At 39.6% G+C, this 13,470-nt stretch overlaps 1 protein-coding gene across 11 annotated transcripts in view; it reads right to left on the bottom strand.

Moving 5' to 3' along the window:
* Positions 1-13,470, bottom strand: part of VPS13B (vacuolar protein sorting 13 homolog B) — a 590,935-nt gene that overhangs the window by 156,079 nt on the left and 421,386 nt on the right. For 10 of the 11 annotated variants that reach the window (XM_061603888.1, XM_061603895.1, XM_061603940.1 and 7 more), the window contains one exon: positions 7,719-7,856. In XM_061603888.1, the coding sequence (XP_061459872.1) occupies positions 7,719-7,856 (138 nt within the window). Of the gene's footprint in view, positions 1-6,313; positions 6,553-7,718; positions 7,857-13,470 lie in introns of those variants that run through there. The other variant, XM_061603977.1, reaches the window with a different exon arrangement.

Genomic DNA, 13,470 nt, shown 5'->3' with positions numbered 1-13,470 from the left:
TATGAATGATTTTTCAATATAGTAAGTATCTGATCGAATGCTAATTCTCTCTCTATAGGCTAACTGTGCTGGAACAGGTGGTCCTGCTTTCAATTATGGAGGGCTAACATGCCAGTGTGAGGCCTGGATTAGTTCACCTACTCACAGGGAATTTCCCTCGGTGGGGAATGGATTTATTATGGCTTCACACATGGAATGGAGCTCATGTCAACTGAGGGCAGTGACACATCATATGATTCAAATTAACCTGCTGTGGACTGTTCCGCAGGGCTGAGATTGTGTATTAAAATGACGACATTTTAAAACAGCTTGAAAGAAACCAGGATTGTTGAAGTGCAATGGTTCCAATTTGTTCCAACTAATCTATCACCTGCTGGAGATATTATTGTAGTGGGTTTCTGGTAGCTGCTATTTTCCAGGTTTCTCCAAACCACTGACCTTGCCAATGGGTACAATTGTTGCCTTTCGAGGTAAAGGGGAGGGAACCCTACAAAGTGTTTTTTATGTATGGCTAGAGGTATGTTATTCATCACAAGATACAATCAACAAAAATGGCAATGGGGGAGGGAAGAACCTAGACAAACAAAGCTCTTTCAGCCTCTTTGCTGAAAGATAAAACAGAGTCCATCAGATTCCTTAATTTGATTGGATAAAATGCACTGAAAATAAACAGCAAAAATTCAATAAGCTTAATAATTGCATAAAGACAATGATAAGGATGCTGATTCTGGCACAAGACAGCTTGCATTTTTCTTAGACTTCTAATTAGTAATTATTCAGTATGTCAAACGTTATGAATCACTGACAGCTTTTGTAATATATTTTGACAAAGACTGTGATTAAGTAAGTTGGAAAACCAAAACACTCCCACATTTGATTTTAACCTTTGAAAAATATTAAGTTATCCATTAGAACAGTGAAATAATAAAACAATATTATACAGCCACAAGAGCGGCTGTATACTATAGTCAACATAGATTTTTTGCATTCCTCAATGTTAAATTGAAAATACCCCTTCATGACATTATGATGCTTCCCATAAACTCATTTCAAAACAAAATGTTACAAAACTTATAGTCCTGAACTCAGAAACGCTTCCTGAACAACCCTCTCAATTTTCATGGCGATACACGAAACAGTCAGAGAAAATCGTGAATTCAAAGTGTAAAAAGATAGAAAAAACCAGACCCCTTTTGGACTTTTTTGAGACTTTCATAATCTGCTGAAATTAATTAAAAATCAGCCATGTTCACAGAGTACCTGTAATCCTATTACTGACCTTGCCCCATACTCTGACCTTCATCTTCTGCAGTTTAAAAGTTAAAAAAATGTCTGGCTGATTTTTAATTAATTTAAGAAATTTAGCACTGAACTCGATAAGGCTGGATATGCTCAGTAAGAACCAATTGTCAGTGTTCTAAAAGACACACTCACAGCTGCTGGGCATGCCTAATCAGGCAGCCACAACCATGCCAGACTTTTATTTCATTTTACACAGTCATGGCTTCCCCCAAAGAATGCTGGGAAGTGTAGCTTGTGAAGGGTGCTGAGAGGAAACTTCTATTCCCTGACAGAGCTCCAGTAGCCACAGTGGTTTAAAAGTCATCTGCTCTGACTGAAGCTCTATGAGGGGAAAAGGGTGTCTCCAAGAAACTCCCAGCACCCTTCACTAACTACAATTCCCAGGACTCTTTGGGAGAAGCCATGACTGTCTAAAGTGAAATAAAGGTCTGGTGTGGATGTGGTCAGGGACAGCTTTGTCTTAAACTTGGGTGGGAGATTACATGTGCCTGCTGTGGAATTAAGAGGTGGGGAAAACCCTGAAAAAGAATGATACTGTTCACAATGTTTTCCTTCTGGAAATGAAAGGGGCTTCCCCTCTAGCCAGTGCGCACCCATCCAATCTCCACCCCTCCCCTGCCTGTCCTCCTCCTCCCCACCCTGCCCCTCCCGCAGGTCAGTTTCCCCTATCCTAAGAATGACTGCACAGGAGAAAATCCCACTGAACTCAGAAAGCATGCAAATGATCAAACCTGCCCTCACCTCCTCCAAGTCCAGGGCTTGCACGGCCTCTCCTGATTCAGATGTTAAGGAGAAATAGAGCTGGGTATCATCAGCATATTGCTGACACCTTGCCCCAAAGCTCCTGATGACTACTCCCAAGGGCTTCATATAGATGTTAAACAGCATGGGGGACAAGATGGTACCCTGCAGCACCCCACAGCACAAATGCCAGGGGGCTGAAAGATAGTCACCCAATGCTGTTCTCTGAGAATGACCCCGGGGATAGGATTGGAATCACTGTAAAACAGTGCCTCCAATACCCATCTCACCAGGTCGGCCCAGAAGGATACCATGGTCAATGGTATCAAAAGCCGCTGACAGATCAAGCAAGAATAACAGGGTCGCACTCCCCCTGTGCTTCTCCCGATAAAGGTCATTGACCAAGGCGACCAAGGCCGATTCAGTCCCATAAACAGGCCTGAACCCAGACTGGGATGGGTCAAGATAATCTGTTTCATCCAAGAGTACTTGCAATTGCTGCACCACAACCCTCTCAATCACCTTCCCTAAAAAAAAAGGAAGTGATCTGACCATGACAATGGGGTGACATCCACCCCCCAACTCCAGATCACCCCTTCCTCCATCTGGAGCAAAAACCAAGTCAAGGGTGTGCCCTGCCCTATTTGTTGGGCCAGTAACAACTTGAGACAGCCCCATGGTCATCATGGAGGCCAAGTCCCCAGCTAGAACACTAGAGGCAGCCTCAGCATGTAATTGAAATCATCCAGCACTATCATTCTGGGCTCCTCCAACACCACAGCCTGATTTTCAAGCATAATTGCATGGGAGTAAATCCCACTGAACTCAATAAGCATACAAATGATCAAACCTGCCCTCCCCTCCCCCTCCCTCTCATCACTACCCTTTCCCCCTCCCTCTCCCTTCCTTCACCCCTTCCCGTTCCCCTTCCAATCCCCTCCTTCCCCCCTTCCTCTCCTCTCCTCTCCTCTCCTCTCCTCCTTCCCCAAGGTCAGTTTTACCTATCCTAGCCATGATTGCATGGGAGTAAATCCCACTGAACTCAGAAAGCATGCAAATGATCAGACCTGCCTTTCCCCTGCTTTCCTTCTCCTCTCCCTTCCTCCTCCCTTCTTCTTCCTTCCCTGCCCACTCAGGACTTCCTCCCCCTGGTCAGTTTTACCTATCCTAAGCATGATTGCACGGGAGTAAATCCCACTGAACTCAATAAGCATGTAAATGATCAATCCATTCTCAGCAAACTTGCACAGGATCCCATTTGTTACCTCCTGGGTTAAAAAGCAGAGAACAAGCAAAAAAGCTTGCAGTTTAAGAACGTACCTATAGCCAACATAAATTTCTATCAAACTTCAAAAACCAGGAAAATTGGAAAGCTATAGTAAATGTACCAAGGGAGCAGGAGACCTGATCTCCTCTCTGAGATATTGCACTGCCCTACAAATTTGTACAAATGCAAAAATAATTTGGGTTGGTCTTTCACAGTCCAATCCACTTCCTGTGTTGCTTGGAAGAATTTGGTAACATGCCTCTGAGCATATGGTGAGTGGTGGCAACACCTGCAATCAGCACAAATAACAGAAACAAGACATGTGATGTGCTGATCTTGTTTTAGCAAGGAGGAAACAAAACTATTACGACAGTTGATATAGTTCAGATAGTCACTTTAAATATGTTTGATTTACTTTGCAATTTTACTGAAGTTTCCTATAGTAAATCATTCTATTTTGCTTCTGTTTCTGCGAATATGTGAAGTACAGCAACACTTTGCAACACTAAAAAAAAGCTCCGAAAACAATTGTGGAAAATGGCACTGACTGTTCTGCAGAATAGTTTCCAATGGACATGAGGAGTGTCTCAGTTTCCACAAGATAAAAGAGTGGGAGGTGAAATATATTCTAGCAAAATTCTAGGTGTGCTCTATGTTTTTAATTGACCATGCCCACATTTCCTTAAGTGGAGTAGCTTAATAGCAGGCTGAAAACATGCATCTTGGGCAGGCCAAGTTTGTTTTTCCCAACAACTAGAGTCATTGCTTCAGTAGCAACATATAGTAATCAGTCTGATTTTACATCGAACTGCAGTTTCAGAATCAACTGTTAATGTGCCCCAAATAGAAATAGAGCAGAACCTCCAGTTTGAAACACAAAAGGCTGTCTTCACCATCATATGACATCGACCAATAAAAAGGCTTTGAAACTAATAAAAATAAATTTGGCACAGATTTCTAGGATGTATATTGAGAGAAATATAATTTTCTAGGTTAGATTCTCTGTAGAAACTCTCCCTTAAATATTAGAAACCCTCCCCTTAAATATTAGGCAAGAGCCATCTCTGTTCTTTTGGCACCTTTTGAAGACTTTCCTTTTTCAACAAGACTTTTAAGTTGAGACCTATCCCAGTCTGTGTCTGTGTTGGAATTGCTTTTAATATTTTTTTTTATTTAAAAAATGTTTTTAACCCTTTTTTAAAGATGGTTTTAAAGCTTTTTTTAAAAAACATGTTTTTAAAGTTGTTTTATTTTAATGTATTTTAAGGTCTGTTTTTATGATGTTTTGATGTGTTTTTAGCGCTTTTGTTTGCCACCCTGGGCTCCTGCTGGGAGGAAGGGCGGGATATAAATGAAATAATAATAATAATAATAATAATAATAATAATAAGAAACAGTAGTAACACAGAAAAGAAGCAAAATAAGAACACCAACAAATATACAAAAATGTAATCCTCCATCTTTGGAGATGGCAGCTGTTGCCACCACTCACCATATGCTCAAAGGCACATGTTACCAAATTCTTCCAAGCTACACAGGAATTGGATTGGACTGTGAAAGACCAACCCAAATTGTGTTTGCATTTTTACAAATTTGTAGGGCAGTACAATATCTCAGAGAGGAGGTCAGGTCTCCTGCTCCCCTGGTGCATTCATTATAGCTGCCCAATTTCCCTGCTCTTTTAAGTTTAATAGAAATATCTATTGGCTATAGGTACTTTCTGAAACCACAAGGTTTTTTGTCTGTTAGTGAATAATTGTCATGACGGCCAGCAACAATTAAATGACCAACAAGGAAGAACTTAATACAAACTTTGTAACTTATTAAATAGAATTCACCACTATTAGCCTGTAAATAGAGAAAATGATGGTGCATGTTAAACAAACTAGACTCTTAAAAGCTGCCAATTCATATCCAAAATAATAAAGAAGTCTTTTGGACTTGTGCCAAATTTAAGGTTTTCATTGAAAATTTTCTACAATTTGGTGACTGAAGCTTCTTTCACTCTCTCACACACATGTATCCAGGGGCATGGAAGCCCTCTCCCAGTGTGAGTGAATACACATAGCAGGTGAGGAGAGATTACTGCCTGGGTCTATCCCATTCAAATCTAACTTTCTATCTCAATGGGTACCAACAGCTTCACTCCCATAGTTCGGATATTCACATGGTTTGACAAGTGAGAGTGGGAGAGAGAGAGACTTCAGAGAAGCTTCTCACACACTACCTCACACATTACTCTATTACAAAACTATTACAAAAAAGTAATGCAAATTTCAGGAGATAGGTTTGCATTTATTAGTATAAAATGTCAAATAAAGTAAGGTACATGTGAGTCTATATGGTAACAGCTGAAATCTTCAATAAGTTTCTTTAAATGCTTCACAAGTGGATGGAAAAGGTTGGTTTTTTAAAAAGTGTAGCTTGATATTTATTTACTCTGAATTTTGAGATAATTGGAATTTATTTTGCTAGTATTTGTAACAGCTGAAACAAATGTGTTGTAAAACAAATTTAGTTCTGTTGTCTCTATAGTCATGAACAATGAACGTATAAACCTTGGAATACTTATTGTTATTCACATATTTATAGAATGGCACACATTTTAATTGCTAGCATCTGTTAGTTGTATATTTATTTATTCTCTTTAGTGATTATATATATCTAATGGTCCTGCTACCCTATGTGTGGAGTGCCACCTAGGTGATTTTGCTAAGGTCATTTGCATGTGATTTTTCAAACAGCCCAGATCAACTCCTGACTGAGGGTCCCACTCTTGTTTATTGTGAATTACTGCTAATACCATTTTATCAAGTGGCCAGCTAAGGAAGGGCTTATGCTCATTGCCAGCTAATGATGGGGGCAGATTAACAATTGGGGAGTTCAACAATATTCAAGCTGGCCCCAGACCCCACTGAATCCAGTATTCCTGCCACTTCCCTTCCCTTCCCAAGCAAAATTCCTGTACCCTTGGGAGGAAGGGTGGGAGTAACCAATGGTGGGGAAGTCGTACAAGAGAAAGGAGAGGCCTTTCTAGCCTCTCAATAAAATTAAAACTTGGAGTAAATACTCCCACTAAATACCAAGCTCCACTTCTTTCATCCATCCCTTTATCCATAACTGTTTTGCCAACTGGGAGGCTAAGGAAAAGTAGGGAGGCAGATGAGGACTCTTCAGCCGTAATCAGCATGAACATTTTGAAGGAATTGCAATGTCACATATTAATCATATGTGGATAATCTCTGTTAGTGAAGAAGAGACAAAAGCCAATTGTCAATATCATATTACAAAGGCAATTTAGTAAATAAAAATAATGATTTTTTTAAACATCACACGATACCAAATAAGGTCAAGCAATCTATTCTCTGTTCATCACTGATTCAAGAAGGTCTTGTGGGAGACTATACAGTTTTCCAAAATGATCTTAAACCAGAGGAGCTTCACTTCAGACAAACTTCCTCTGGTCGATATTGGGTGATTTCAACCTTGTCCTTAGTTCTGGTTCAGGATGTTCTCCCAACACTCTGGAGAGTTTTTTTTTTTTTTGAGGGGGGAATAGAAGAACTTCAGGGAAAGGGAAAGACAGATGCAATTCAATACAGCAAAAAAGCATTGAGAGAGCCTTGAAATGGATGGGGAAGTCAACTTCCATTAACAAAAATTTAAGATGCAGTTATGCTTAATTTCAATTTTCCAGAATCCTTTAAAAGTAACTGCTTTTAAAACATATAGTCTCAAACAGAAATCTGTCCCCCCACTAACATAATTTCTCCAACATTTAGCATGCTTTACATAAAGAAAAACTTACCATTGAGTCCAAATTGTTCCAGATCTCTGACCTGAGCATCAGGTCATCTAGCCCAGACTTGCAGAATTTTATCCATTAAACCAAAAGTAGCACACCACCCATGGCTCGTGATCCAACAATAAACCTCCTGAATGATGCCTGCCTAGGACTGCCAAGTACATACTTGGCTGCATTTGGCTTGGTGGAACACAAACTGTGTAAGCAGACAATGCAAAACCTCCATTTACTTAGTTCTTTTTCAGTAACTATAGTTCTGTTTAGAGATTGTGATCCCCATTTGCTGACAGTCATCCATTTTTTGAGCTTCAGCTTTGAGTGATGTCTAGCATTCTCAAAATGTCACAGTAAGCTTCCCTAACTAAAAAGAAAATACTCTAGGTCTCCCAAATGTTACAAAGGCTTTCCTATGATACCGCAGTCATGTGTCAGAAGAACCTCATCTCTAGGCAAAGAATAATAGGACTTTGCTACCCAGTGAATACAGACTTCAAGAAAAGGGGGTGGGAACCTCCTCTAATTATTGCTTCCACCTCTTACTTTGTGAACCATTAATATTATTAAATTAAATGTAAGATTCATAATTATTAACAGTATTCTTACCTGGCCCATTAAGGAAATCTTTAATCTGCAATGTGATGAGAGGAGGTGGGATGCCACTTTTAGGATCTATTTCTCCTGCCACTGTCTGTAACCATGTCTTGCAGTAGTCAAGAGTTTCTGGGAGGGTTTTTCCAGGGTCTACCAATGAGAAGAGTCTAGTTATGACATGTTAATAAACCAGCTAACAACGTATCTAAGTAGTTGAGGGAAGTGCATACATTTGTAAAAACATTTATGGCTGATTCATATACCATCTATACAAACTATACAAATTAAGGCCTGCTTCACATGACACAGTAAGGCAAATTATGGGTTACTAGGATCATGTGAACATATGGTATCCTGGAGAGGAGCTTGCAGCCACTTTTTTCCTCCCTGGTTCTTTCTGCTCCTGTGCTGGTTTGGCACAGAATGACAAAGAAAAGGCAGAAGTGCTCAATTCCTACTTTGGCTTAGTCTTCTCCCAAAAAAGGGTCTATGACCCTCCTGGGAAACATGAAGTGGAAGGGGCAGGATTGGAGCTTGAGAATGATAGACAAATGGTTAAGGAATACCTAATCACTTTGAACGAGTCGAATCAGCAGGGCCTGATAAACTGCCTCCTAGAGTATTGAAGGGACTGGCTGAAGAACTCTCAGAACCGCTGTCTATTATCTTTGCAAAATCATGGAGGACTGGTGAAGTGTCGGATGACGGGAGGAGAGCTGAGGTTGCCCCTATCCTCAAAAAGGGCAAAAAGGAGGAACCGGGGAACTATAGACCAGTCAGCCTAACATCAATCCCTGGAAAAGCTCTGGAGCAGATTATAAAGCAGTTAGTCTGTAAACACCTTGAAAACAATGCAGTAATTACTAGAAGCCAACATGGATTTATGAATAACAAATCCTGCCAAACTAATCTTATCTCGTCTTTTGATCGGGTAATCTCCCTTGCAGATAATGGAAATGCTGTGGACATAATATATCTTGACTTCAGCAAAGATTTTAACAAACTGCCCCATGATATTCTGATTAGCAAGGTAGCTAAAAGTGGGCTGTATGGAACTATCAGGTAGATTGACAGTTGGCTCCAGAATAGTACTCAAAGAGTGCTTATCAATGGTTCCTTCTCAAACTGGGCAGAAGCAATGAGTGGAGTACCACAGGGCTCGGTCCTGGGCCCAGTGCTCTTCAACATTTTTATTAACGACATGGATGAAGAGGTACAGAGCATGCTTATCAAATTTGCAGATGATACAAAATTGGGGGGCACAGCTAATACCATGGAAGACAGAAACAAAATTCAAAGGGACCTTGATAGGCTGAAAACAACAGAATGAAATTCAACAGGAATAAATGCAAAGTTCTACACCTGGGAAAAAGTAACCAAATGCACAGGTATCTTATAACTGGGGATACTTGGCTCAGCAATACGACATGTGAGAAGGATCTTGGAATTGTCGTTGATCACAAGCTGAATATGAGCCAACAGTGCAACGTGGCTGCAAAAAAGGCAAATGCTATTTTAGGCTACATTAACAGAACTATAGTTTCCAAATCGTGTGAAGTATTGGTTCCCCTCTATTCAGCCCTGGTTAGGCCTCATCTTGAGTACCGCGTCCAGTTCTGGACTCCGCACTTTAAGAAGGATGCAGACAAACTGGAACAGGTTCAGAGGAGGGCAACAAGGATGATCAGGGGACTGGAAACAAAGCCCTATGAGGAGAGACTGAAAGAACTGGTCATGTTTAGCCTGCAGAAAAGAAGACTGAGGGGAGATATGATAGCACTCTTCAAGTACATGAAAGGTTGCCACACAGACGAGGGCCGGGATCTCTTCTCGATCGTCCCAGAGTGCAGGACATGGAATAATGGGCTCAAGTTGCAGGAAGCCAGATTTCGACTGAACATCAGGAAAAACTTCCTAACTGTTAGAGCCATACGACAATGGAACCAATTACCTAGAGAGGTAGTGGGCTCTCTGACACTGGAGGCATTCAAGAGGCAGCTGGACAGCCATCTGTTGGGAATGCTTTGATTTGGATTCCTGCATTGAGCAGGGGGTTGGACTTGATGGCCTTATAGGCCCCTTCCAACTCTACTATTCTATGATTCTATGATACTCAATAAATCATTAACTAAAATTAAATTTGACAAACGCTAATCCAATTATTGTAGGTTACTTTTTATTAAAATGAGCCATTAAATTCAAGCTATATATATGAAGTGCCTATAGAGCCCAATATATTTGTTTAACTTACAAATTAGAAATTAACAAGTTGCCAGGTCTGAAAAGCATTCGCCTGAGGGGTCTTATAGAACTCAAATTGAAACTACTGATTTTTCAACAAAAGTATGTGACAAAACAATAAAACCAATCTTCTTACCAGAGGATTAGAATGTGGCTAATGTAACATCATTTTTAAGGGGATATCCATTTTGTTATCCTGTTAACCTATCAAAACTGTTGAGAACTCTAAAATGGATAATTAAGAAGATGTCTGAGGGAGAAACTGATTAAGTTCAATGATTTTCTTTGAGAAATAGATGCCATTTATTGTCTAATAGAATATACTTCATAATTTTATACCTTTAGGAAAACCTAAACTTGAATAAATTAAAGTTGTGGCCTTTTTTTTAAGCCTAATGATTCACAGATAAACTGTCATTAAAACTAGATTATGAAACATGTAGAAGAATAAGGCATGCTCAGGAAGAATAAGGGAAGTCTTGCCTCACCAACCTTTTAGAATTCTTTCTAAGTATCAAAAAAGAAAAAAATGGGGAGGGATCACAGGACAGTGGTAGAGCACATGTTTTGCATGCTGAAGATCCCAAATCCAGTCCCTGGCACCTTTTGTAACAGAATCAGGTAGCAGGTGTTACAAAAGTATGCTGCCTGCAGATCCACTGCCTGTCAGAGTAGACAATACTTGGATAGATGGAATAGTCTAACCTGATCTAAGGCACCTTCCTATTTAGCTGGTGCAATCTATAGACTGTTTATCAATTGCTAGCACAGACTCAGGAAGCAGAGATGGGGAATAAACTGACAGTGAAGGAAAGTAACTTTTCCCAACGGGTTAGCATAGAGATAGCAACAGCAATTTCCTCCTTTAATGTCCCAACCTATCACCAGATCAGGAATGGGCTGCAATGGCTTCTTTACAGAACATCTGTGATGCATGTATCACACTTCCAGATGATGAGGTTCCTTAGTGGCTTCAGCCTCTCTCTCTCTCTCTCACACGCACGCGCGCGCGCGCACACACACACACACACACACACTTTTCTTCTTTCAGAGCCCTACATTTTCTTTGCAAGATTCAACTCTTTCCCACAAAGTACTAACAGATGATCCATCAGACCAAGTTGCAGAAATTGGCTTGAATATTAATGTTACTAACTGAATTAAATAGTTTAAACAGTGTCATGCACAGTTCCCAATAATATATTTTCTGGTAATAAATAAGACAATACATATAAAATATCCCTGAGATGTGTGTGGCAAATCTAATTTATTTGGTTTTTTAAAATCTGCCAAACGATGACACTGACACAATGGGATTAGCACATTACTCATGAGTGATGGAATGATGAGTTTTGAGCACAAGTCCTTACAACTATGAGACAATTAAAACTTTATGGAGCCACATCATTGCTTATTTGGTCAAAGTAAAGCCACACATTTGATTTATTTTTCTTGGTAGTCTGTGTTTTAAGGCTTGAAGTTTTGAAAATAAACTGATGATATACTGCTAAATAAGTTGCAACAATAGCTTTGCTGCAATATTAGTTACTTGACAAAACTCCTTGATTTACTTGAATCTGTTATTTGTCTATATGTTTAAATGGTTAAGAAGCACAGGCTCAAGCACACAGTGGAAAGATAAGTGAAGGGCTGATGAAGTAGATGTAAAGCTGACACTATCCAAGCAAGCAGACAAATGGTAGCACAGAGTATATGTGTCTGTGTCTGGCTGCTAGAATTATTGGGAGACCTCTGGCACTTTACAGAGGAGCTCAGAATTCAGAATCTTTCATAGCTAGAAAGTGACCCAAAATGTAATGGTTCATGACAGAAATAATCAATTCATTCAGTAACCTAGACTCTAGGGATAGCCTGCAAACAGGGAAAACGAACTACATGATGACCACAAACTAATATATGCACTAGTACTGCTTCTTCTTTCAAATGCTCCGTCTTAGAAAAGAGGGAGATGGTCCCAAAGATCATCAGCACCATTTATTACTTATACAAGTATTTAAAATATACTTGGGTGATGTATATTAATAGAACACACAGGGCCCTGCTCACGTGCTCAAAATCTAAAATACACAAAAGGAGAGGAGATTTGGAGGCAAGGGGGAAACTTTGCACTTGTTGTGGTACATCTAAAGTAGCTTTTTGGATCCTTGCCAGGATATCAATTCAATTTCTTCAGTATTTTATTCTACCGACAACATGAGTACAGATGGCATTTATTCTCACTGTGGCTTCAAATGTGATTTTACAATCCCCTTTGTTCAAAATATTTAATAAAGTCATTAATAGCTTTAAGCAGAAATTGGGAGGATAAAAATGTGGTCTATTACATCTAAATCCAACAATGTATTTCTTTTCTGAAAATGAAATGGATTGCATGAAGTTTGGCAATAGCAGACAGCTTACTGCTATTAGTGTTAAAGCCATCACATGCTGAACAAGTCACAGAAAAAGAAAAACTAGGCCAACAATATTAAATACCACTATTTTAGAGCAATAGGGAAGTAGTATCTTGGATTAAAATTCTGATATTTGTCAGTTTTGTCCGCAAGAAGACTGTCAATTTATTCCCAATTCTAATGCTTGTTTCTGGCAATGGACCTTCAAAGATTTCAATGTAGAGAAGTACAAAATCTGTCTCTATTATTTCATTTATTTTTCAACCTTTTCTCCAATGATGCACATACATACCAACATAGTTGTCCTTAGCACTGTACACTATTACCCACAACATGCTAGAAAGCTGCCTTTTTCTGAGCCAGATCATTGGTTCATCTAGCCCAACATGGTTTAAAATGACTGTCTCTCCAGGAATCTTTCCTTGTCCTACTGGAGGTGTTGGGGACTGAACCTGGGACCTTTTGCATGCAAAGATCCACTGAATTACGGTCACTCCCTCATGTATGCATGTATGGGTATCACTCTTTTTATATCAAAATCCTCATGTTTTCAAGTGAACAAATTCCTAATATGAAATTTTCAGAGCTTGGAAAAGTTACTTTTTGAACTACAACTCCCATCAATGAAAATTGCAAATGTCTAAACGAAGCTACCAAGGGAAGCTGACAACCTCATATATTCAGTAGGAAAAAAGAGGTTAGGTTATCTCCTCCTTTTTTTGTGTTCACCTGGCAACTGAAAACTTTCGTTTTCAAGCATGATTTCAATTTTGTTTCTGCTTAATGTATTGATCAAGGGTGGTGTTCTTTGGGTTTTGGTTTGTGCTGTTTGTTACCTGTTAAGCTGCTTTTAGAAAAATAAATAATGTATTTTGTATCACTATCATGTAAATTGCTTTGTGAGGGCTTGGTCCTAAAAAGCAGACTATAAATACTTCAAACAAATGAGACATTTGGTCTTACTGTGAAACGGACTTCTCTGTGCATGTCAAAGATGATCTCAGGTAGGTAGCTAGCTCTACCTAGCGGCTGAAGGCAGAAAGAGCGCTGTTCAATTTTGCAGGCACTTCCTGCTCTCTGCAGCTACTTGCTACAGACAAGCCAACTAG

The sequence above is a fragment of the Rhineura floridana genome, chromosome 1 (assembly GCF_030035675.1).
Source record: "Rhineura floridana isolate rRhiFlo1 chromosome 1, rRhiFlo1.hap2, whole genome shotgun sequence".
In the NCBI taxonomy this organism is placed as follows: domain Eukaryota; kingdom Metazoa; phylum Chordata; class Lepidosauria; order Squamata; family Rhineuridae; genus Rhineura; species Rhineura floridana.
This window is presented reverse-complemented; position numbering and strand designations above follow the sequence as displayed.